The 25458-nt window shown below is 43.6% G+C and overlaps 1 protein-coding gene across 4 annotated transcripts; it reads right to left on the reverse strand.

Annotated features, from left to right (window-relative positions):
• Window positions 1-558: 558 nt before the first annotated feature.
• LOC124776924 (protein pinocchio) lies at window positions 559-25243 on the reverse strand. 4 transcript variants are annotated; one of them, XM_047252140.1, is made up of 5 exons: window positions 25117-25243; window positions 6071-6141; window positions 4244-4369; window positions 3111-3240; window positions 559-2624 (listed from the first exon to the last, which is right to left on the reverse strand). In XM_047252140.1, exons 2-5 carry the CDS (start codon window positions 6124-6126, stop codon window positions 2469-2471), a joined length of 468 nt encoding a protein of 155 aa, XP_047108096.1. In that variant the 5' UTR covers window positions 6127-6141; window positions 25117-25243; the 3' UTR covers window positions 559-2468. The 4 variants fall into 4 exon arrangements, with proteins under 4 accessions (XP_047108096.1, XP_047108094.1, XP_047108097.1 ...); XM_047252138.1 differs by having other exon boundaries at window positions 4244-4372; XM_047252141.1 differs by lacking the exon at window positions 25117-25243 and adding an exon at window positions 6410-6483.
• Between the last annotated feature and the right edge of the window lie 215 nt (window positions 25244-25458).

A 25458-nucleotide genomic window follows, 5' to 3' on the forward strand; every position in this document is an offset into this window, starting at 1 on the left:
ACAGTTCTTTAATGTGCACTACTTCAGGTCTCACCTGTGTTTAAAAGGTTTCCCATTAACATCCGAGAGGAGCCCCAACTGCTGAGCGCGGGCGTGCCTGCCCGCCTGCCCACCCACTGTTTCTACTGACATCAAGAACTTTAAAGACATTTATTGGATTATATACACCCTGTTTCATTCTGAGCTACAAACATTGTATCAGTACCCACACCTATTCTTAGTAAAATTGACACAGCATTTAACTTTTTCACACAGAGAAAGATATTGTAAATTATACACTTTTTAAAAGTATTTTAATAACATTGCGGCATAGGATTTTCACTAAATGTTAAATCATGTTGACTTCTTAGTTTCAACACATTTTATTGTAGACCACTTTTATTGCAGGAGGTCTGTCTTATTTTGTGATAGAATTGTTCCTTTATTGTAGTCATGTCTTAGTGCAACGGAGACCAGGAGGTGAAGAAGGGGGCGGGTGGATATGCAACATATTTGCGAATCTTTTAAACCCTGTTTCTGTTAATAGGAACATGTCAGTGTTTGAAAGAAAGACTTACATTCTTCTACAATTATTTTATTCCACACAAAGCGAGTGTCATGATGCAAGAGAACATAACATACGTACAAAAATTACTCAAAAATTAAATTACAGCCTTACAAATTGTGTCATACATTTCCAAGATTCTCTTACAGTTTCCTTTGATGACTACTACACAGTAACAAAACTTTAAAAGCTTCAAGGAACAATTATTCAAGTGGACACAGTAACTGTCAGATCAAATAACAGGTTCACATGGTTTTACAAACAATGTGGACGTACGGCACAATAAGCCAAATTGAAGAAATAAAACAATAGATGCTAGCCTGCAATTTAAAACTGAATGTAATCACAGTTTTCTCCACTGCAGACACAAAACTCGCTTGCAAATGGTTGACTAATATATCCTCAATACAAAAACATACGTTGCATGTTAACACCAGCATATCCAGTACTGAATGCATGTTTTCATACAATAAACTGACATATGTATGGGAGATCCACCTGAAATCAACACTTAGAAAACTTATTTAAGGACTGTGCTTATTTTGGTAAATTTTAAGTACAATTCACTCAAATGTTGTGACAGTATCAACAAAGAAAATGTTATGGGCTTCACAAAATAAGCAGTCCACAGAAATGCAGAACTACAACAGTAAGATGGTTTTCAGGACAAAACACTGTATAAAAAAGCTGCCAGATTGTATTCTGGAAAGGATTTTATCTCAGATCTACACATATTTACATTAACTAGTTATCAGTAATAGTACGACAGAGACAAGTTAGGCAATGCAAGTGCTGAGACTACAGTTCACACATAAATAATACAGTTAAGACGATGCTAATTTGACTGAAATTTTTTTCAGTTTTTTGGACTTGCACTGCCTTTAACAAACAGTCATTCCTTAATAAAGTGGACAGCTTGTAAGCCAAGTATCAAAATATCTTTTAAATGTTAACAATTTTGATTTTCCATCGAATTTTAAATACTTTTACAAAGAACTGCAAAAAAATATTTTCATGCACTTGAAGAGACAAGGTGGTATTTCTAAAGATTTTGATTCTAATGTTAACATTTAAAAGTAAAAACTAAACAGCGGCTGAGCTCAATGGAAATAAAAACCTTAAAGCCAAGAGCTGAACCTCTGGAATTGTGCCAGGTAATGATACTGATTCGTGATCAGACTTCTTAACAGTAATGCTTAAATAAGTCTTTTTAACACTGGAACCTCAGTCGAAACCGTATGCGTTCATGTTGTGCTTAGTCAAATCAGTAAATGTGGATTGGTGTCTGCCAACATATTGCACTAGGCTACCTGTTTTCAATTTTCTGTGTGGATATTAATCCCCATCTCATTAAGTGAAGTCAGCAACACTTTCAAGACTAGTAGTGTTATCAGTTTGGAGCTCCAGCAGGCACATCAATTCTGCATACTCTGGGACTGCAAACTAATATCACTTAAGGTGCTGAGCAAGCGGCAGATTACACGACTGAAAATCTGAACCATGAGGATCATAAATGCAGCTGGAACAGTGTATAATGGTAAAGACATCACAACGACACTTAAATAATCTAAGTGAACAGACAGCCTGTGATAGCACAACAGTTTCACATGTGACAAAACATTGTGTGTGGCGAGCTGCCCATCACACTTTTCTCCAAAGTTTATAAACATGAGTCCATCACTTGAGACCAAATAAATTAATAGTGTAAAGTCATCACACTACGAACAATCTAACACTTCAAATGATAATTACAGACTGTGAATGTATGGAAATGTACAATGAGACAGATGCAAAAAAATAAGTCTGCAATAAAACACAGCAGGTGATTGAAAGTTCACCAGCCAAGCTACGGCCACACAGAGGTTCCCGGGTTGGAGGCGAGGCGAGGTGCATTCACTCAGTCAGTGCCTAGAATGCAGGCACATCACGAGGACAGCTTCTCTAGCCGGACACATAACCGCGCTGTTTCATCGTCCAGGGGTGACCGCGACGTCTTGTCACCTGCCGAGGTGGTGCTATTACTCGTGGCTGCCTCCAACGCGCAAGATCCTTCCCAGCGCGCCTTGCCCGATGCATGAGACTGTGATGAAAAGAGACAATTCACAGTTACTTATCTCTCTCAGAATGATTTCATGACAAGAAAACACTTACTAGACTTGCAGCATACTTCTGACTGATCTGCAATATGTTTATACCTCAGAAGTCAAAGTTATTTAGATTAATGTGTACAGCCACTCAAACTGTGAAAGCAGCACTCGGCAAACTATTGCCTTGGGCGCAAGAGTTGCTGCTTGCATATAATTTGTTTAAGAAAACAAATAGTGAGGTTAAAGTGTTCTTTTTTTCCTTGTACACTAATTAAAATGGAAGTATTATCACTAAAACTTTTTGGCCCATGTCATACACAATTCCTCTTTTTGACTAACTTATATAATCATTGTCACCTTTGTTACCTATCCGCTGTATTAATCTGCAGCAGTAAATGATGTGACAGCATGTCTTCATGGAAAGGTTGCCCTTTATTCTATTACACTACTCCTGGAACTGGAATGTGCTAGGTGCTTACAGTGGTAAGGTCCCGCTTCCAGACAGAGTCACAGCGGCCGTCGCAAAGTGGGCAGGGTCGCTCCAGGGAGTAGCCACCGCACTCTCGGCAGTCCAGCGACACATGCTCCTCTTGCCAGCTTACACCACATCTGCATTCAGTAAAAGTGAGTGTGTTAAACAAGTTGTTGGTTTGAACCACTATATAAAAACAAAGATGAGGTGACTTACCGAACGAAAGCACTGGCAGGTCGATAGTGTGTCTATCGACCTGCCAGCGCTTTCGTTTGGTAAGTCACCTCATCTTTGTTTTTATATATAATTTTTCCCACGTGGAATGTTTCCCTCTCTCTCTCTCTCTCTATATATATATATACACACACACACACACACTCCATGTGGGAAAAATATATCTAAAAACAAAGATGATGTGACTTACTGAACGAAAGCGCTGGCAGGTCGATAGACACACAAACAAACACACAAAATTCAAGCTTTCGCAACAAACTGTTGCCTCATCAGGAAAGAGGGAAGGAGAGGGAAAGACGAAAGGAAGTGGGTTTTAAGGGAGAGGGTAAGGAGTCATTCCAATCCCGGGAGCGGAAAGACTTACCTTAGGGGGAAAAAAGGACGGGACACACACACACACACACACACACACACACACACACACACACACACACACACACACACACACACACACACACACACACACACACACATACAGACACAAGCAGACATATTTAAAGACAAAGAGTTTGGGCAGAGATGTCAGTCGAGGCAGAAGTCCAGAGGCAAAGATGATGTTGAATGACAGGTGAGGTATGAGTGGCGGCAACTTGTGTATGTTTGTGTTTCTATCGACCTGCCAGTGCTTTCGTATATTAAGTCACATCATCTTTGTTTTTATTATTTTCTCTTTTCTGTCGTCTTATTTTCTCTTTCTGTTTTTGAATATATTTTTCCCACGTGGAATGTTTCCCTATATTATATATATATATATATATATATGGATTTATCAAAGATAACTAAAAATCAAAGATTTTATACACTAAATGCCAACTTATGTAAGTCTACAGCATTCATTATCCTAAAAACTGGTTAAAGTTATGTGGATCAAACAATACGAGAAAGAAATGGCATTTGTATACTTACGTGAAGCAAGAATTGAGCTGCAGACGAAGTTCTTCAATTGACAACACTGGCTCAGAAGCTGCTGCACCAAAATAACTCTGGAGCTCCTCAAGAGAACTGCCAATGCTTGCACTGCGGTGCAAGAGACTGCTGGAAGCAAATCACAAACAGTCAGTAATGACTAAGAAAAATGGGAGCTTTATTACCCACATGTATATTCTGCAACAAGCTAATATTACAGTACACCCAGTATAAAAATGAAGCTGCTTTTACTGAGCTATATTTAACTCCACCAGGAAGAATTATTTTATGTTCACAAGGCATGCTTAGCATCACAGTGACACCTTACAGATAAACATGAGATAGGAAATATCAGAACGTGGCAAGGAATGTAACCTTTCATTTATGGCCATGAAAAATACATGTGAAGTGCCTCAACATGCTCATAAAATGTAATGGAACTTACTGCCAGTGGTTTTCACCTTAAATCTAAATGAAGCTTATCCAATTTCGGTGTAGGTTTTACAGAATTAATTCTTTAAGTCAAGTTTTCTCCAGAATTACTTTAACTTCTGTCACTGTACTTGCCAGAGTGCAATATTTACACACCCACAGTCCCATTCTAGCACTGTCATTGTGCACATTTTACGGGTGCGAAGATGCAAGTAGAATTTGTTGTTCGAATTCTAGTGCAGTGATGCTATATTTGGACCGTAAGAGATACTGTAATACCACTGGGGTATGCCAGGAGTGTGTGTGTGTGTGTGTGTGTGTGTGTGTGCGCGCGCGCGCGCGCGCGCGCGCAACAGCCAGTTCCCCCACCCTAAGAGTTTGGACGCTGATGGGAAAGGAATGAAGAATGTAGCCGGCATTGCTTGCAAAACATAATGAAACTGCAAGTTTACATTTACAAAAGTGTACTGCGATATGAATCCAAATCGCTTTTTCAACGCTCTTAACTAGACCTACGTTCGAAAGGCGCCCATGAAGTACACGCAAAACCTTACGAAGAGAAAAGTGATGGAAGCAGAAAGAAGTCTGAAGAAGTTCACAACTGATAATTCCTGCAAAGACGAATAAACAAAGCAATTTTAAAAAAAAATTAAATAAGAAAACTGACACGCGAAAGAACGCTAAACAAGCTGTATTTCCTCCTTCAAGGCAACTATGTTCTTACAAATTTTTGAACATTTCCAGCAGGAAAGAAACTATACAGTATACGACATTATTATGCTGTGTGTTTTGTTACACAGTCCTGTTGCGCGTTACACACATCGTTTCACTTTCCACTTTTTATCTTTTCCCCTACAAATGGTGAAGGCAATGCCGCCTGCGCTGCGTGCATTCGTTACCTTATAGGAGGAAGAGGGGGTATGATCGAGACGGGGAGTGGGGCGGATACCTGATGCACAAGCGCGGAGCGTACATGCTCTCCCTCCACCCCCCCCCCCCCCCCACCACCCACCGCCACTATTGTAGAAACAATACGGAAACATTAACAAGTGTTTTAGAAAAGGTTTGCTCCCTCCCTCCCTCCCCCACTCTTCCTAACACACACACTTATACTCACCCACACCACCCCGACATTCTCTCCGTGCGACTAAGTGGAATTGGTATAATTGCCTATCATTCCCGTCGACCAAAGTAAAAAAACAAGCAGGAGCGTAACGTGTAACTAAATTTCTTGCTCCTCTAGTCGCCAGATGCAGAATGCACCTCACACACACACACACACACACACACACACACACACACACACACACACTTCACACGCTACCGTATTATTTAATAGTCTAATCATTACACGTGCTGTATTAATAACGAAACGTGCAACATAATGACACATACCTGTGGTACTGGTCGTGGCCGTGCATTTCTGCGGGATGAAGGCTGGCGAGCGACATCTCTGATGCTTGATTCTGTAAAGGAAGAAAGAACACTTCATTATAATTTATTCTCTACTCTTTCGCAGCGTAAGTAACGAACAATTTGCAAAGATAAAGCTTGGCGTTATGATCGAACATGAGATCTCATGGAGAATGTGATTCACTTCTAATCCATGCGCCAAGTCCGCTTTGCGGGATCTGATTGCTTGCTTTATTTCCTCGTACAATCACTTTTTCATCCGTGCTATTCCTATCGTAGATACAATTCACGATGGCACAGGAGTCACGTTGTTTTGTTTACCTACTGGAGGTGGGGCACGTGTCGCGAGAGCAGCTGTCTGCCTGTATGTCCTGCGTAGATAGCTGGTGCACCAACAATGAGGCCTCTGCAACGCGCGCGCCGAGCTCCAGCCGCCAAGCCCCCCACCACCACCCCTCCCGCTGACCGGCCGACCAATGGGCGGCGAGTGGAAAGTTACCGGCTCCGCGCGCTCCAGCAGGTCATTCAACCTGCGCCGGCGCCCCAGACAGTCTGGCGGGTAGGGGTAGTGTGGATAGGGGTAGGGGGTGAACGGAAAAATACTGGCAGCCCGCCCAGAGGGGCGGAAAACGGGGGTGTAGATGCGAGGGCGGGGCACGTAAGCCGAAATTGTAAATATTTACACTGGCGTACGCACGACCTTGTCTACACCCTGAATTTCGTTGGTCTCATTACTTTTTCTCATCAAAGTCCACTCTGCGTGTACGTTATGCGATTTTATGTCACTAATTTGTGTCTTATTTATTGCTTATGAGGTACGTTTCTTATGGTTCACGAAATGGAGAAGGCGGAGCGTACTGCACGCAACAGGAATAAATGTGCTGACTTTTTCGTAAGATGGGAAGTATAAAAATGAAGAACTTTTTCTCCCAAAGGACTGCTTGTTCGCATTTATGCGCCTCACATCGTGGTTGGAATTCTTGAAAGCCAGTCGCAAATCGCTCAGTATACGTCCAGTGATTTTTTTTAATGTTACAAAACTTTACTGTTGACGAGAGCACTAAGAGATATTACTTTCTCCGTCCCTGAGTTCGTAGTAAGAGATGCTTGTTCCATCCCTCATAAACATTGTCTCACAAGTTTGCAGTATTACTTCGTTTCTTCACGTCGTTTCTTGCAGGATAAAACCCAAATTCACTTATTTGTATTCACAAGGCAATTTTCACAGACTTCTGTAAGTTTATTCCGTATAGGTAACGTAATACAGCACGAATCGTCGTGCAACCAGTTAAACCATTTCTAATGAATTATTGGTGTGACTGTCATATTTCCTGTTAAAAAGGTCGCAATTATTGCGGCTCCAGGATTATAAATGAAAGTCGGATGTCAAAGGACACGCGGGGTGTCGGCAATAATGGCATGGGATAATGGACGTACAAGAAAAAGTGGTCGGGTATCGACTACTGGGAAAGACGCTTTTGTAGTCTTCACGGGCTAAGATGCGATCCGCTCCCCCCCGCCGCCGCAACGGCCGCCACGCGCTCCAGCCTTTATCGACCGCGTCGCGGGTGTCGGCTGTGGCGCCGCCGTAAACATTCCCTCCTCTCCTCTTCGTCCCTTCCCCTCAGACTAGGAATGCAGCCCGCAACGGCGGCCACGGGGCGTGAGACAGCCAGGAAAAAAGTTCAGAAAACCCCGACGAGCAAAACTCCCTCGCGCCGCCGCCACGCTGGAATGCGGCCGCTTACAGAAATAGTGGTTCCGGAAGCGTTGGCTGGCGGCGCTGCATTCCACAATGCGGGCGCATATCGATGTAGAACATATGCCTATCGGCCGAGCGACATTCGCGCGGGCGCTCAATGACTTGCATCTAGGTCGAGCGATGCAAAATATAAAACCTTTTACTCTGCATCTCTACCATGACAAATTCTTTTATTAATCGTGAGGGCTGAAGTATACGATATGCGAGGAAGCGCTACTTTTTAACTAACAACATCGTTTTCATCCTTGCAGCTCGATTAGCAACTATCTTTGAAATGAGACGTTGAATTCCTTGCTGACCGTTGAAAGTACAAGCGAAATAATGAAGCCTACTCACATAGTTGAGAGTAATGAAAGGTACAATCTATTACTTTTTATCTTACCGCAAACTGCTACACGAATTGTATTCTATCACTTTTCAGCTTATTACATAGCTGACGCCATAGATAGTGTAGATACTTAGAGATCGTGTTCTCCTTTTGCTAACGAATTTAAATTTTGTTTTGTTGTGCAGTTACAGAAAGATATAACTCTGTTTCTAAGTCGAGTTAATGTTAAAAGAAAATCCATTGAAATAGGTCCTGTAGCTACGACATTTTGAGAATGCTATCGTATTCCTATTATTCTTCTTTCTTTAGATTTCGTGGTATTTTCCGTTAGCGCACAAATGTCTGGAAATAAAACTTGATGCAGCTGAGGAGTTTATTACATACCTATGCAGGTTTTAATTTGTTCGCACGAAATATACTGTAATCATTTACGTCCTTCGGGAGGAGGGGGGGTGCACTTAGAAGTTAGGCGTGTATTTATTATTATTATTATTACAAAATCGTAACTACCTCTTAAATTGTTTGGGATACCGAGGTTTCACCTGTAACACGTTTAAGTTAACTGCATGAATACGCCCGCTCAGCTGTGATTTTGAGACACTAACTGGACATGGTTCTTGCATCGTTATTGTACGCTGAGCAGAATGCGCCTTTACGTAAGACGGGGGCACACAGCGGCCGTCGCATACCTCCGACGTTCACTTCCGGTTATTGTGTTCTAAAACCACTTTCCCTAGCGTTCCGGAGCTGGCACTTCCATTTTATTACACGACGCGGGCACGACGCCGTAAGCTGGTTGTAATGTTCATACTTCAGGTTCTAGTCGGCGAATGGTTTTTCCTCTTTTTCGCACGAGCACAGTCAGATTGATCAGTTAAGATAACGTCGGAAAAGGCAAAACGATTGTTTAAGTTACCTGGAATGTTGGAAGATAAAGGGTTTAAGAAACTGATCCCGCTGATCTATGTCGATATAGTTTAAAGAATGACGATAGTTGTAAATTCTCATTTTTAACACTGGCAAAGGAATTCGTCTCACACGGCAATTGAAAGTTTGGATCTGCGGTTTGGCTGCAGAATAAAGCGCCGACGATTTCTCTGTCTACAATGTCTGACTTCCCCGAGATGAATATTTCTTTTTTCTTCTTGGACCGTGAGCTTTATTAAGGCTTAGGGTATGTTTGTGTTGCTTATGGGCTAACTCTACAATCGTTTCAGGGCACGACCGGTCATTAATGAAAATGTATGTAATACTATGCGCTTACGTAAAATGTGTAATGTAATAAAATCTCGTTCAACGCTAGTTTTCTCTTTTGCTACAAATTACTACGTGTTTGTTTCTTTATATTTGCGTCTTCATTAATGGAAGGCCTTCAAATAATGTCCAACTGACGTATTGTCCGCACCTGTAAAAAAGTTGTTTCGTAACGCGCGTCTCGTAAAGCAAGTCACTGTTACTGAGGAGAATCAGCGATCATTCAGACGGTTCGACCAGCGCTCCCGGAAAGCGCCGGTAACGACAACGCGAAACGATGGCGTCGACGACGAGGCCGTAGACGGGACAGCGGCGCGGCACACACGAGACTGCAGCTGGACTTCCCACAGACACGTCTGCAGTCTGGAGCACCAAGGCCACCAGGGCAGACAAGGCCGGGCCAGGACAATGGGGCTGCCACAATGAGCTCCGCCCCCCCTCCCCCCACGGGGGGAAGGAGGTAACCCTGCTCCTGCCCCAGACTAGCAGTCCGCACCAGTTGGGCTGCAAACGCCCAAAAGGGGAGCATAATATTTACTCGCAGAAGGGACTCGGGTAACGGCCAATCTTACGGGAGAGCGCCAAAAAAATTATTGTCAGGAATACGAACCTGCTCCTTATGCATCACTTACTGAATCATGAAGCAACTATCATTACAGTCAACTCTATACTTCGGTATGTTGAGGACAATGTGGGAATCCTGCTTTGTTGTCCCGGGCGTCTCCTCCCCCCCCCCCCCCCCCCCCGCCTTGAAGTATCATATGTGTAACTGCATCAGATGGTAACTACGTACACTTATTTGCGATGTACTAAACAAGGCATTAGATCAGTATCTCCACGTAACGTACTGATTCCGAGCAGGACAGAAGTACCAGCCACGCTTAACGCCCGCAACCGACGGACGTATGTTCACCACACTTACGCCCTAGCACTACAACACAGCTAGGAAGATTCGAATGTTAAAGCTGCATTTGATGCACCGCCTAACGAGAAGTGTTTCTCACGTGCTCTACTTCCCTGCACGCGAACATTTTTTGCAATGCCAGAATTCGAACTGGCTCTCTCAATAGTCGTATACAGCTTCGATTAACGAAACTGGCATCAGATGCGTGTTAGCTGAGCTGGGAAAAGAAAGACGAACAATTTAAGATTTCCAGTTTCTGTTTCCACTTGTGAAGCAGCATCCATATCAACGGAAAAATACAAGCGTCTGGAAATGAGAATGTTGGATCACCGTATCATTTCTCAGCGGAAATGCGTATAATTGGTCAAACATGCTTTCACGAGTCAGTAGCAAAATGAACTAATGGATAAGAAGGGGGCATCAAAGCACACTTTCCACTTTCAGTCACTAATCGTGGGTTTTATTGCGAAACACGATATATTTCGAGTTCCGAAGAAACGGCTTCGGCACCTACAGATGGAGGTTATAGACTCTAAATGCAACGTGCTTTGTAATAAGATACACAAAATGTGACAGAACTTTTCTTTTTGTGCAGGGCGGCCAGAAACAGCCTGAGAAGCTCGTAAGGCTGTCAGAGTGTCTAGGAGCCAAGACTAAAAGAGGAGCCCCTCCCTATGAAACAGAGTTTTATTTTGATTGAACAAGCAAGACACCGGCAAGAATTACTTTGCTCGTACGAAAGCGAAGAAATGCCACTCCGAAATAAGGAACAAATGGAGCGCTAATCGAGAGTAGAACAACCTGACATTAACGATGCTTATCGTAATACGTACTAAACACAGTTAAATTAAAAAGGAAGAAGAAAAAATAACGGTACTGCATATCGTGTTTAGAGAGGAAATAAAATTATAATGCTCGATGTGTCGAGTTGGATGTTAAGTATCCCCAGGCCTAAGGGCTTATCAATTCCAGCTGGGCATTTATCAGTCAGGTAGCAAGCTATTCAAATCAAACTTCGGGTTGATTACTGCTTTACGCTTCATGAGACCTTCATCTAATAGGAACTATTTTTGATTTACGATATCTTAATGTACTCTGCAAACAGGTCTCTGTTGCCGCTCTACGGTGGGAGCACTGGCTGGCGGACTTAACCAGGCCTCACAGCCCCTACTCCCCCACCACTCCGTTCCTTTCTCGCCTGTAACCGGAGTCGCAGAGAATGCAGGTGCAAAGCCGGCCGACCCGTCACAAGACAGAAGGCGGCCTTCGCCGGAGCCGTAACACAAGAGCTACGCTACCCCTCCCCCCCCCCCCCGGCACCACTCCCCCCCCTACACCAGGCCCTCTCCTCTCCCACCCCCGGCGGCGGCGGCTTCATTTCAAAACCGCCTGCTGCCAGCCCAGCAGACACTTTGCGTAACAGCTGGCGCCCGTCCTAAAAATAGATACGGCGGCAAGTCACGCCGCCTCTCGTCACTAACCCCCCACTGTTATCCTACAGTGAAGCACGGAAATCCAGTAATACCCTAAAACATCGGTACTCAGCCGGGAACCCTAGACGTGGTTACACAGCTGTGCAGCTTCCGCGATAGGAGTCGCCTTCGAGAAGAAGATTTCTTCGGCGAGTCTAGTAGAAAGACTTATACCCATCCCCCCCTAGAAACCGCTTTATATCACGCAGTCAACTATGGCATACTGGAAGAAACAACAAGAAGTTTGACACTAAAGAAAAGTGGTGCAAGAGAAAGAATGCTGCAACAATAAAACGTCAAGGTGTTCAAGATCCATCTGGCAGTTTACCAGGATTTGAACTGAAGTGAGAAAAGTGAGTGGATAAGACTGAAGAGAATAAGAACTGGTCACGCCATGTGCATTGTTAACCCTTTCGTGGGCAAAATTATTGAGCAGTTTTTTTTTAATGAATGGAGATCAGATAGTAGTTAACAGATAGGTATATTTATCATACAGAATATCAAATTTGCTCCAACTGTGAAAGTGAGGTCACACAACAAGGTGGGAAGTATTCTTCCCACTGCCCTTCCTTGGAGTTAAATGACAAAAACAACTTTTTCAATATATGTCATTTATTTGATAAATTTACTTCTCTTGTTACAATGATTGTTCACAATTACTTGCCATGAAATTTTCTGAAACATGGGTCTATGCAAAGTGTTATTTGACAATATGTACAAACACAGCGAGTGCTCTTTTCCGCAGCTTTGGTACTACAATGACGGCACGTCCAGTCGGTTTCTCCTAAAATGGGTTGATCCTCCCCTACAGCCACATGACGAAAATCTTAAGTACTTTACCCATTTTTGCCAGAAAGACAGGTTTTTGTCCACGCCTTTTTTGGGATGAGGAACCAGCGATCAGTTGTCTGCAGATACGTATGTGAGCTGATCATGCTGTACACTTTCTCTTTTACTTATTTTCCACAGGATAAAACTGTTCACTGCAGCAACGTCCACCAGGAAATAAAATATTCTGTGCCACCATTTTACAGAACGTCTGCCAATAGCATACCTTTCTCGTAATTGATCAAACTTATCGATACCACCAATTATTTTGTTGTATTCTGCCACAACTTCAGGACAAGAAATCTCTATACTAGTTCCATTTCACTGTGGCTGTTTCTCATGTGTCATGAATTGAGGACTGGAAAGTGACTGGACGGTTATCCATCCATTTTACTGCAGAAATGGCTCCTTTTGTTTCAAACTGGAATTCCCCTCGTTCCAATTTTACGTTTTCCTTCGTATATTCGGGTAAATCAAAAGTATTTTTACCTTATACCATAGCTTGTACTAGTACTTTTCAATTTCACTGTGGCTGTTTCTCATGTGTCATGAATTGAGGACTGGAAAGTGACTCGACGGTTATCCATCCATTTTACTGCAGAAATGGCTCCTTTTATTTCAATCTGGAATTCCCCTCGATCCAATTTTACGTTTTCCTTCGTATATTTGGGTAAATCGAAAGTATTTACCTTATACCATAGCTTGGGGGGGGGGGGGGGGGGGGGGGGAAGAAATCACAAAATGTCACGCAAACAGCACTGAAAGGCTCCTCTACAGAGCAACACTCAGATATACAATGCCTCTGTGCGAAGGTACAGCAAAAACGGCGGGAACTTCCGATTGGAAGTAGTACCTTATACTGTTCACTAGATGGTAGCATCATACAGAGGTGGGAACTGTGAATCCCACGGGACTAGGAGCGAGTTCATTGTAGTGGGAAGCATGTTTCCCACGGCTCACGAAAGGGTTAAGGGACACAATGGGGATTCGAACCGCTAACAAATGTTCTAAGCCCGAAAGGTTTAAGGGACACAATGGGGATCCGAACCGCTAACAAATGTTCTAAGCCTGAAATTATGCTATAGCACGAAAATAAAGTAACAGTTACATTTCGCAACTGTCAACCCCGATACAGAAGTCCACAACTACGGAATGTAGGTGGGTACGGAGGAATAGCGATGTGGCGGATGCTTCTAAGACGATGCTGGAAGTAGGCCGCCACTGTGTGTGTGTGTGTGTGTGTGTGTGTGTGTCGCGGTCAGTGCGACACGTGCCGCCTGCTGGAATGCGGTCGTCAGCGCGGATACTTCACGAGTGCGTCATTCTGGCGAAAGCACGCACCCGACGTGTGTACGGCATGGAATATACGCGTGTGCGCGGGCCACTGTGCGTACTGCGTAAGGTATGTGGCAAGATGAAGGGAGTGGGGCGCGGGGGGCGCCTTGTCACATGCCTAGCAACAGTGAGAGTTGCAGAAGAAACTGATGGTCGTATATTTGTGTCCTGTCAGAGTTTCATGACCGTCAAGGTGTCTATATCAAGGAAACTTCGCATGTGGGAAGTAGAGTGAGCGAAGCTGTGCGACTAAGCGGCAGACAAATTCGGAAACGCCGTGTTTGACAATTTGAAACGTTTTAAAATATTGTGTTCAACAATATACTGCCCGTATTAAATACTATACTTACGTATTGAGATGAACAACCAAGGAGGACGACAAAATGTTTTCACTCTTCTTGTGAACCGCAACAGATTTATGCAAGACGACTCCCCCAAGTATCGCATAGTAACCTTTCCCAGACTGAACATGCTAGTAGTTTACTGCTACAAGCTATAATTCATCAGGTCTTAAACGTAGTAAGAAAATACACGACTGAAAACATCCGATCGAAGGCAGGAATGAAGGCGGGAACGGAGTTTCAACAGGCGACGGGACCCCTAGTGACATCTACCGGCAAACGATGGAAGTACCAGAACAAATAAGGGAGCAGCACTGTGCATTGGGCCTTTCTCGATATAAATGATTCCGTTAAAAACTGGTTAAGCTCGTACAGGCGAACTGGGATGTGGCTTTTCTTGTTGAATTGAAGAATGAGCAGTTTACAGTTTTCGTAACATCGAGGCACGAAAATCGTGCAAAGGTGAACGTATCTTACTGCACTGCAACAATGTAGCGTTCCTTGGCAGTCGCCTATAAAATATCACTGCTGTGATAACAAAAAGTACCGGTAGCGAGGTTTGCAACCCTCCTTGTGCTCTTTTAATTGTCGCAGTGTGTGGCTTTTTGTGTGCTTTACTTTGTAAGTTTTTTATCTCCATTTTACAGTCGCCCCTTTTTTTGCCTATTGCCTTCCATGATGTTCCTCTTTTTTATATCTATGTTCACCATATTCTCTCCTTAGTATATTTTTCACTGTCTCCTATTGTTTGTTCTATGTCTTTCGGCTGAAGAGCAGCGCATATGCTGCTGCCAGCCCGCCCCGATGGGGAATTGAAATACAATATTGAAAACAAATAGCAACCCTGTCAGAAAAAATGTGCCCTAATTTCAGAAATCTCTTTATTAATATACTCATGCAAAAGGAATGCATAACGGATCTGACTTGTTATTGAGTAAAGGACTAATTACCACTATATACGTAGCCAGATACGGGTGTAGGATATTACAATCTAAACTGCTAACTCACAACTACGAAAGATTTCTCGCCATCTCCTTGCGTATGCCTTGCAGTAACTTACAGTAATAACAATTCGTTTTATGACGTTTTGGACCTCATCACTTACTTGACCGTCTGGCCATAAGAAGTGTATCTGCTTGCGACAGTCTACCACGACATGTGACATACGGTTAATCATCGCTTCCCTTGCGATATTCTCTCCAAGTGCAACCATAATTGTAACAAGGGGCTACAATGTAGGTAATCACAGAAAGGCAACACGCCCATAAAACTGTGATACATTTGTTTGTAAACTCCCACAGAAACATCTGAAGTATTCAGCCAACCTCATTTACTCTCAAAAATTACCGAACATATACATCAGGCAAACAGGTAGCATTTGCATACAATGGTTGAGAAGGCAGGCACATTTGCAAGTTAAGCTTTTGGTGACCTCTGAACGTTAGCAATTTAGCCACTCATCAGCGTGTATATTCTTCCCCGCCCTCCTTCCTAACACTTCCCGATTAACTCCCACAGGATGCTGTTTGTTCTCACGGCTTCCACAGCCGACGTTTCCCGTCTGTCCCCCGTTGTGCCATACAGAAAACCACAGTCGTTCTCACACGTCAATTGTATCTATAGAGTGTCTACCGGAACACTATATACCACGAAAATAAATACTGGGTTACAGAGACGAAAATAAGCAAGGAAAGGCTAACGATGCGACTCTAACCACGGTGGCTATGTAACGATTTGTTTACAAACAAATCGATGGCGTCAGCTGCGGTCTGTTTCCGGATGTTACGAAAAGCTTGTCGTGAGGTCACCCCCGCCCCCCCCCCCCTCCTCAACCCTCTTCCGTACCACTTCCGTCTTGGAAGAGAGTTTTCACTTCTGCGGCAGCGCGACCGACTTTCTCGACAGCAGCTCTTTCCCTTCTCCCCTCCCCCCATACTTTCCAGCGGTATATCGTGAAATTGCCGTTCACTTTGGTCTACTGGTTTCCTATTTCTACCCTTTCCCTCACAGCGAGCACATTTGTTATGCCCAAACAACGACCATGAAATGACAACTATACAATGGTACAGGGAAACAACCTGATGGTCAGGGCAGGGAGGCGTGGTCTTGCGGTAGCGTTCTCGCTTCCCGCGCACGAGGTCCAGGGTTATATTCCCGGCGGGGTCAGGGATTTTCTCTGCCTCGAGATGACTGGGTGTGGTGTGTTTTTCATCATCATTGACTAGCAAGTCGCCGAAGTGGCGTCAGCTAAAAATTTAGGCGGCCGAATACCCCCGCACGGCAACAATGCCGTACGATCATTTCATTTCAGGGCAGGGAGGCGTCGAATGGAGCAAAATACTCCAAACAAAGTAGGGGAGGCGTCGAATGGAGCAAAATACTCCAAACAAACAAAGTAGAGGAGCTACGACCGTGAAACAGCAGCCGATGACTAACGTGCATATTTAAAGTTACTCGCCCCAGAAACGAGTAATACCTGTTACGCTAAAGAACGCCGTTACTAAGTAGTCTGGCTGAAGATAATGGGTTCTGCTGAACAGTCAAAGCTAGGCACACTTTAATTTACTACCCATGGATGGGTACGTTAGCGTAAAGTTGCTGTGACGTTTATTGCGTAAATCAACTACGCCAAAATGTACCGTAACGCCATTAAAATTCTTGCCAACCTTCGAAAACCAGAAATCAGGAGGTTCAGTTTTTAAAATCAATCCGCGGCTAGTTTTCAATACAATCCCGAAACAATTGATCTCTCCCTATGACGTCACAAAGCTATATAACAGCTATAAAATGCAAATGAAAACACTAGAACGACCCAAAATGTTAATTCCTACCTCTTACCTGTAGCGCACCCCTGGTAGTCGGTACTATACCGGGATGTTTTGTGGTTTAAATAAAACAGTACGACTGCAGTAAAACAGTGTTCGCCGTATGTTTTGTGACATACGCATGTAAATTGTAAACTGGCTCGATGACTAGCACAAAACCAAACAGTACAGGTATACGTTCCACAGAATGATCTTTCCTTCGTGGGGGATCGCCGTCACCTAGAATCTTTTGAAAGAAATTTCCGCCATTTGACTGTTAATTGTTCATTTATTTTACACAGTCATTTTTCGGCTTTATAGCCATTCTCAAGTGCACGTTGAAATGTTAAAATATGTCATTGTAGAGAAAAAAAAACATTTCTGGTCTTACAGACCAGTTGTCGCATTACAAGGTAAGTGTACATATCGAAGATACATAATATGGCTGACACTGTGCACAGTGAAAAAACCATTAACACACAGTATGGCGTATGTAACAGCTAATATATTTCTGTGACCTTCATTTGTCACTTCTGTTCGTCGAGTTTATCAATAGAAGTCCGAATGCAGGTCACCGGAATATATTAGCTGTTAAGTACGCTACACGGTGTGTTAATGGTTTCTCGTTGTGCACAGTGTCTGCCATATTATGTACCTTCGATATGTAATCGTATTGTTTAATAAATACGACGGTGACATGCCACAACAGACAGGTCAGACATATTTCAACATGCGCTTGAGAATGGCTATGAAGCCGAAATAATGATTGTGTAAAATAAATCAACAATTGACAGTCAAATGGTGGAAATTTCCTACAGAAAAAAAATTCTACAAAATGTTCGGGAAAGGAGAAAAATAACAATCGACATACACGCCGCGCGCAACTTACTAATTTGAATAAACTTCGATATGTATATCGATTAAAAACTAATAACGAGCAAAAAGCTTCCGACCATTGGAAAAAAAAGAATTGACATCGTGAGCTTTCAAAACCAATTTTTCAGATTTGACGACAATTAGGTAAAATTCAGGAGAAATTATGGAATAATCTGGAGGCGGGAGAAAAAGTGGAAAATTGGGAGCCTTCCGCCCAAATCGGGAGAGTTGGAAGATTTGGATCATTAAACTGTCAAAACAATTAACTGTACTGCAGATAGTCGAAATTTGGTACTGTAAGATGCACTGTTACTAATATAGCCTTTAGATTTCATTTTTTAAATTTTGCTAATGCCCAGGGAGCACGAGTGAACTTTTACTCTAAAAAGTACGTAAATCAATAAGTGAACTGAGGAGAATCGTGGAAATGAAAATATAAGTTCAGTTTTATTCTCTTTTTCAAAAAATCATTTTTTTACAACAACCATTCGAAATTCCTGTCTGTACAATGGTCGTTTGCGGACCCATGTTTACTGGAATGGTTCAAATGGCCCTGAGCACTATGGGACTTAACATCTGAGGTCATCAGCCCCCTAGAACTTAGAACTACTTAAACCTAACTAACCTAAGGACATCACACACATCCATGCCCGAGGCAGGATTCGACCTGCGACCGTAGAGGTCGCGCGGCTCCAGACTGAAGCGCCTAGAATCGCTCGGCCACAATGGCTAGCTTACTGGAATGTTTGTATTATAGTATTACTTTCTCCTGCGTCAGATTTCGCTACCAATACGCCTTGTATACTTTGCAGCCACTGTGCTGTGCGCAGCAGGGGGTACTTCGTACTAATATTCGTGAAGAAAGATGTAGGATATCGAAAGTAACGCTCTGCCATAGGCTTTAAGGCAGTCTTCAGAGGAAGTACGAGAATATAGGGCGATCGGGGAGGGTAATAAGAGGTGGAATGACGACGAGAAAGCTGGGGCAGTGGCATGCGGAGGAGTGGTAGACCTTAGCCTAGCGATCTGCACGCCGCCCGGTTACGTAAGTACGACCAGCTCCGCCGCTGCAGCCACCAGCTGGGTCTGCAAGGCTGTCCGCCCCCGCTTTTCGCAAGTTTCGCCTCCGCACGCCGCAGCATTGCCCAAGAGCGCAGAAACCCACTTTCACCGCTGCAGAAAGAAAGCGCGGCGCCACAACAAACACGGAGGGGGCTGGCTACGCTTGCCGACCCACATAGGGGCGTCTACGTCCGTGTCTGCGGTGAGAGTACCATCCACTTGCATCTTACTTCCCGTCACCTGTCACTAGGTGCCAAGGATAGTCACGACAGACGTTTCATCGCTTCAGAGCGTCGTTCTGGGCAGGGAGACGTCAGATACAGATGTTAAGTGTCCCTCAAGGTTGCATACTGGGACCTTTTCAACTCACTACATACAAAACCCAGTATAGTGCAGCACCCGCTTCACCCTACCGACGACAGTAAAGCATCATGGTACGGATTACATGAGACACCAATAGTGATGGGGTGAAATCCCGATTCATGACCACTCTGTCACCACCCGCAGCTCACGAGATTGGTCTGAGCTGGGCGCAAGCCGTGGTAATATCAGTCGATGGCGTCCTAAATATGCTCAGCAGCATTGAGGTCAATGTAACTGGTGGGGCTGCTTAAGCACCGTCATGTCTGTGACGTGCGTTTCAAACTACTCGCACAGAATTTGGGAGCGGTGGTGTGACGCATGGCGTTGTAGAAGCAGCCTGATAGGACAGTAGGCTACTGCTTCCTTTGACCGAGAGAGACGATGGCGAAGCTATCTGGGACCCCATTTCTTCTCATGAGAAGAGCCCCCAACGAGAATACCACCATGTGAACGATGCCTTATGGACAAGAAGGACACACGTGGTTTTCGACAATCTAACCTTTTAGTGTGCAGTGGTGATATTCCTGAGTCTGTGATATTTAGTGAGCCCTGTAAAGTGCGGTGTGCCGACGTACACACATTTCTGTCTTCCTTATCTAGGGCATCGCTATGATGGTATGGTCACCACTGAATTGGCGATTGTTTTACTTGACCGTGCAGTAACAGACGTCAACCCAGTTATCACCATGTTTTCCAAACCAGTTGATTTTGATGGCGACGCTTAGTCCCGAATCGACGTACAATGTGTAAAAGGGGTAATTGCGAGAGGTACTCAAAGTTTCTGATGTCACCTCGAAAAAATAACGTTACGTAATACTTTTTTGCTTGTTTTCAAGTACATGTCTGTAGTAATGGCATTCACTGAAGTCCCGGGGCCACAGTACTGTAGCACTCTGCTACAGGAACCAAAACAACATTGCCCACTCCACAGTTTGCAGCGAAAATGATATAACCATAGCCGTCTGAGGCCAATCCAGATGACTTCGTTAGCAGTCATATACTGAAGCAACGCCATACTAATGACATTCGAGATGCTTGGGGAGATTAGTAGGCTGAAGTGATATGATGCTTATTTTGATTTTGCACCACTTTTTCTCAGGAAAAAAAAAAAAAACAGATTCCTGCGAAAGCTGTCGTACAACGATGCTGCGCTCCCTTAATCCAATGTTTAAATGTCAAAGGAGAAACCGGTTTCAGCATTTTAATTTCAGTCTTCGTAGCTTGGAGTTAAGTAGTGGGAGTGACGTCTTTCGTTTTAACGTCTCTTGGGCTATAAAGAACTGTAACACAGCTGCATAACGACGCTTTTCAAAATATATATAAATGAGCTAGTAGACAGTGTCGGAAGTCCCATGCGGCTTTTCGCGGATCATGCTCTAGTATACAGAGAAGTTGCAGCATTAGAAAATTGCAGCGAAATGCAGGAAGATTTGCAGCGGATAGGCACTTTGTGCAGGGAGTGGCAACTGACCCTTAACATAGACAAATGTAACGTATTGCGAATACATAGAAAGAAGGATCCTTTATTGTACGATTATATGATAGCGGAACAAACACTGGTAGCAGTTGCTTCTGTAAAATATCTGGGAGTATGCGTGCGGAACGATTTGAAGTGGAATGATCATATAAAGTTAATTGTTGGTAAGGGGGTGCCAGGTTGAGATTCATTGGGGGAGTCCTTAAAAAATGTGGTCCATCAACAAAGGAGGTGGCTTACAAAACACTCGTTCGACCTGTACTTTATTATTGTTCATCAGTGTGGGATCCGAGCCAGGTCGGGTTGACAGAGGAGATAGAGAAGATCCAAAGGAGAGCGGCGTGTTTCGTCACAGGGTTATTCGGTAAGCGTGATAGCGTTACGGAGATGTTTAGCAAACTCAAGTGGCAGACTCTGCAAGAGAGGCGCTCTGCATCACGGTATAGCTTGCTGGCCATGTTTCGAGAGGGTGCGTTTCTGGATGAGGTATCGAATATATTGCTTCCCCCTATTTATACCTCTCGAGGAGATCACGAACGTAAAATTGGAGAGATTCGAGCGTGCACGGAGGCTTTCCCGCAGTCGTTCTTCCCGCGAACCATACGCGACTGGAACAGGAAAGGGAGGTAATGACAGTGGCACGTAAAGTGCCCTCCGCCACACACCGTTGGGTGGCTTGCGGAGTGTAAATGTAGATGTAGAAGATCTCACCAGTATTGGCTATCCTAACAAGAAACAACTTGTAATCCACGCAAAAGAGGAGGGAGCTTAACTTAAACACATTGCGTGGCTTCACAACCGTTGCGAAGTTTTTCTGTGCCATTGACCCATCCAATGGCGCCAGACGTGCGAATTGCAGGAAAACTTACGCAGAGATTAGCATATTTACGTAGCAAAGAGTCAGATTTCTTCTGTGTAACCATAGGAGACTTCGGGAATAAACATAACAAGGGAGGAAAGGGGGTTCCACAGCGGTCTGAGGATTGTAGGCATTCAAGACCGTTATTGGGAAACACGAGACAGCATTGTATTTTTGCGTAGGTCTGCGGAAATTTTACAACGAGCGTCGTTTAGGAACGTGAACTGCGCCTTGTGATCACGCTTGGGCATAGTTCTCGCCGCCAGTGTGCTTGACGGAGGAGGGGGCGTACAACACGGGGCGACTTTACGTGTCGCAAGCAGCGCATGGCGTACTAGTTACGAGTCACGTGTATTGCCGGGAGGGAGGCGTTACGCAGCCGGCGCTATCTTTAGGCGCTAATCGGTTCAGGGACCAAACGCTTAACCTTCTGCAGCGCTAGACCGCTCGCGGGCAAAGGCTACGAGCCGCCGTGGGAACTGCAGCTGCGCGAAAGCCATCCCGCCTGTGCTGACACAGGCCACGAGGGGCAGCAGAACACGGTCAGTGAACCTGTGCACCAAGCGGACCCATCTACCTCTACACAAGTGTGATTTAAAACAGGTTGCGACTGATGTTTAAAGTCTGAAGCTGCTATGTCGTCGCGGCATGAATTGTCTTTAGGCAGCCACCATAGTGGCGATAGCCAATCGCTTTAACGTCCCTGTTTCCAACAAAAATCGCATAAAAAGTCTAATTCACGTGTGGTATTAATTTCTGCAGCGTTCCTAAGCACGTTAAGAAAATCTTTATTGATTTAATTACGGCCGAAGTTAGGTAACTTTTTTTCCAAACAGATGAAGTTCAAACTTATCACCTCTCTTCTCGAAAAGTCACTCAAATACGATTTTTTTCCCTCGTTGATTACTAACAGACCTCGCTCAGCAACGGATCTTTTCAAAGTTCCGAATCCAACTGTATTTTCTATGCACAACTTCGGAAAACAGTTTTTTAAAGTCTCTACCCCCAATAACAATCACGTAAAAACTCTGAAATTCAAAATGTTATAAGTCTCCGTGATGTCCAAGAAGGTTAAAAACATGTTCTTCGTTTTAATAAGGGTAAGTTTTTGCCCCTTGAAATAGACAAAAACAGGTGAAAACTGACCCAAGTTACGCCCGGAAAACCAATTCTAAGAACATTCAAAGTATGTTTAGACCATATGTGTGTCATATTTCGGCTGCTCCCAACTAACAGCTTCGATTTAGGAATCTTGATTGTTTACTATCGACCCGTCAATGAAAACTAGTAAAATACTGTTCGCAGACTGAACTTTGTTTCAAATTTGTGAAATTTCTGAGTAATTAGTCGACAGCTGATTCTGTAACATATTTATAAAAGTTGTCACCTCATACATTCACTAGCGAAGCAATGTTTTACATTCCCGTGCAGTCATCCCGTAGCTTGGGTAAGTGTTGTCAAACAACTGATTCCTACCACAGCATAACGAATGATGGTACACTAGCATATGTAACATCGAACAAGCTACTTATCTAATGAGATTATGTGTAGAAAGTTCCTCGACTGGTACAATAATATTTGCATATGACACAAGAAAAAGTAAATATAGCTGTGGAACAATTAAATCGTGCAGGTGAACGTCAAAAATTCATCAGTGGTCCACTGATTAGACACTCCTGTGACATAGCTAAACTCAAAACAAAGGTTTACAGCCCAAAACAGATCTTTTTTAAAATACTGCAACGGCATATAAATAAGCATGTGATTTACTAACACGCAAACATCATTATAGTAATGAGTGACATAAATCAAAAGTTTAACTCCCCAGGATATACTGCCGTGTACTAGCTTTTTAAGCGGATTGTAGTTTAGCTTCTCGACAGTCACAGAAAACGCAAACATTTTAAATGATTTCCTTAAAGAAGCAACAAAAATGAGTTTTACTTCCCAAATGCAATAACTGCCTTCTGGCAGCAGATGTCAATATGACACTAACACTTTCGATACACTGAAAGGAATTAAAATTCCATCACCTATTCCTCCCTCCTGTTCTGTAGGCAGTACTATAAGATTAATATATTTTAAACTAAATTTACGCAATTTGCAACGAAATGAATGGATGAATTGTCTGATTTTACAAATTATATGCAAATTTCTTTCCAGATGCAACTACCCTCTTGCGCATACGCTGGTGATACTTAGCAGTAGCAAGTTTCCTCAGTAATATTCGCAACAACACGACTGTTTGTTTTAAATTTATCCCGTAACGCATAACTAACCAAGGTTATAAACAAAAAAGAAAATCAAAACAAAACAGCTTGTTATCAAAGTACTCCCATCCACCCAGTAGTATAGTGATTTTATAAGCATTGTTACTGTAATTTCAACATACATGCAAACTAAGTTTTCTATGTAGTTGTGTACATGTTCCCTGTCGATAGCATATGCAATTCTTCGGTGTGCAATTGCCGCTGTAACCTGTTTCAACAATAGTGACATTTCCAAAAACTCAAGAATACAAACAACCAAGCATGGAAGCGAAAAGTTACGCTCTAAGGCAATACTTGAAAATAGTTATTCCCAACAAATTTCGAGTTTTTTCGCCGCTTGCCCTGTATGGTGACAAACGTGACTCCAGCACATATAAACGCTATGAACACTGGTATCTCTTAAGGTTTTAAGATCTACAAGCTTTTTTCAGTTATAGCTCTACGAACTAATCTATGTCATTGTTAACGAAAAAAAAAAAAACGTAAATTCCGCTAACGTAGCCTGTGTCCATATGAGTGAGTGTTAAAATGAAATGGTGTCACATACATCTCAGCAGTAATAAAATATTGAAAACATAATGATCTCAGTGCACAGAGGAGCTGCTGATATTTAACTACGAGAAACTCATTTTATAAGGTCAGAACCGATAGGGTGTAAATACAAAATTTAGGCAAGTATGTAATTGTCTTATATAACTTCTTTCGCAACTCTGACTTCTGAAATTTTGACAGCAGGGTAGTCACCCAACGCTTTAAAAGAGCGGGTTGACGAAAGCGGGTCGAACCGTTAGCTGTCTTGTAGCGTCTGCATCTCGCCAAGGAAAGCGGGTGAAGCAAGCTGACTGGTTCTCTCTCCTCCTATCGCTTGAGAAAGCGTTTCGTTTCCAAGTTACGGGAAGATATCTATCAGCAGACTCCTCGTGAAGTCTGCTTCATACGATAGCGATTCCCATGAACATCTTGTCACTTCAGCACACGATTGTCAGCTACAGAATGCTGTGTTGCAATGAAACTGCTACATCAGCTGTTCCGCTGTGCACTCACACAATCCGAGTCATTTCGCAGGAGAAGGCATAAAGCAATGAGTACTCACATCAAACTGTTAGCGTGGCGACGCAGTGTAGTCAAAACAGAGCGATTGCTTGTAGCACTGTAACGGTCTACTGGTAACAACACCAACTTCCTAGCGTCGTTACGCCGATAAAACTAGCGGGAAAACAGGGCAGAGGTGGGTTTTATAACTTCAGCGCCGCGCACGAGCGCGGCCGACGAGCAGCGGGCGCCGCCGAAAGCAACCGAACGGGCCGTGCGCAGTCGAGATGCGCAGTGGGTTTACAGAGTCAGGCGTGCGCTGCGTGTACGACGGAGTGGCTTCACGGCGTGGCGGGGATGCACGATGAATTGGGTTAACTACGGGTCGTCGCCTCCTGAAAGT

This window comes from Schistocerca piceifrons, chromosome 2 (assembly GCF_021461385.2).
Source record: "Schistocerca piceifrons isolate TAMUIC-IGC-003096 chromosome 2, iqSchPice1.1, whole genome shotgun sequence".
Taxonomy (NCBI): Eukaryota; Metazoa; Arthropoda; class Insecta; order Orthoptera; family Acrididae; genus Schistocerca; species Schistocerca piceifrons.

Coding starts and splice junctions, on each gene's coding strand:
- LOC124776924 (XM_047252138.1), bottom strand. CDS start 6,126: ATGTCGCTCGCCAGCCTTCATCCCGCAGAAATGCACGGCCACGACCAG. Junction 3,241..4,243: donor CAGCTCAATTCTTGCTTCAC/GTAAGTATACAA, acceptor TACTGAATGCAG/ATGTGGTGTAAGCTGGCAAG. Junction 2,625..3,110: donor GGAAGCGGGACCTTACCACT/GTAAGCACCTAG, acceptor TTTTCATCACAG/TCTCATGCATCGGGCAAGGC.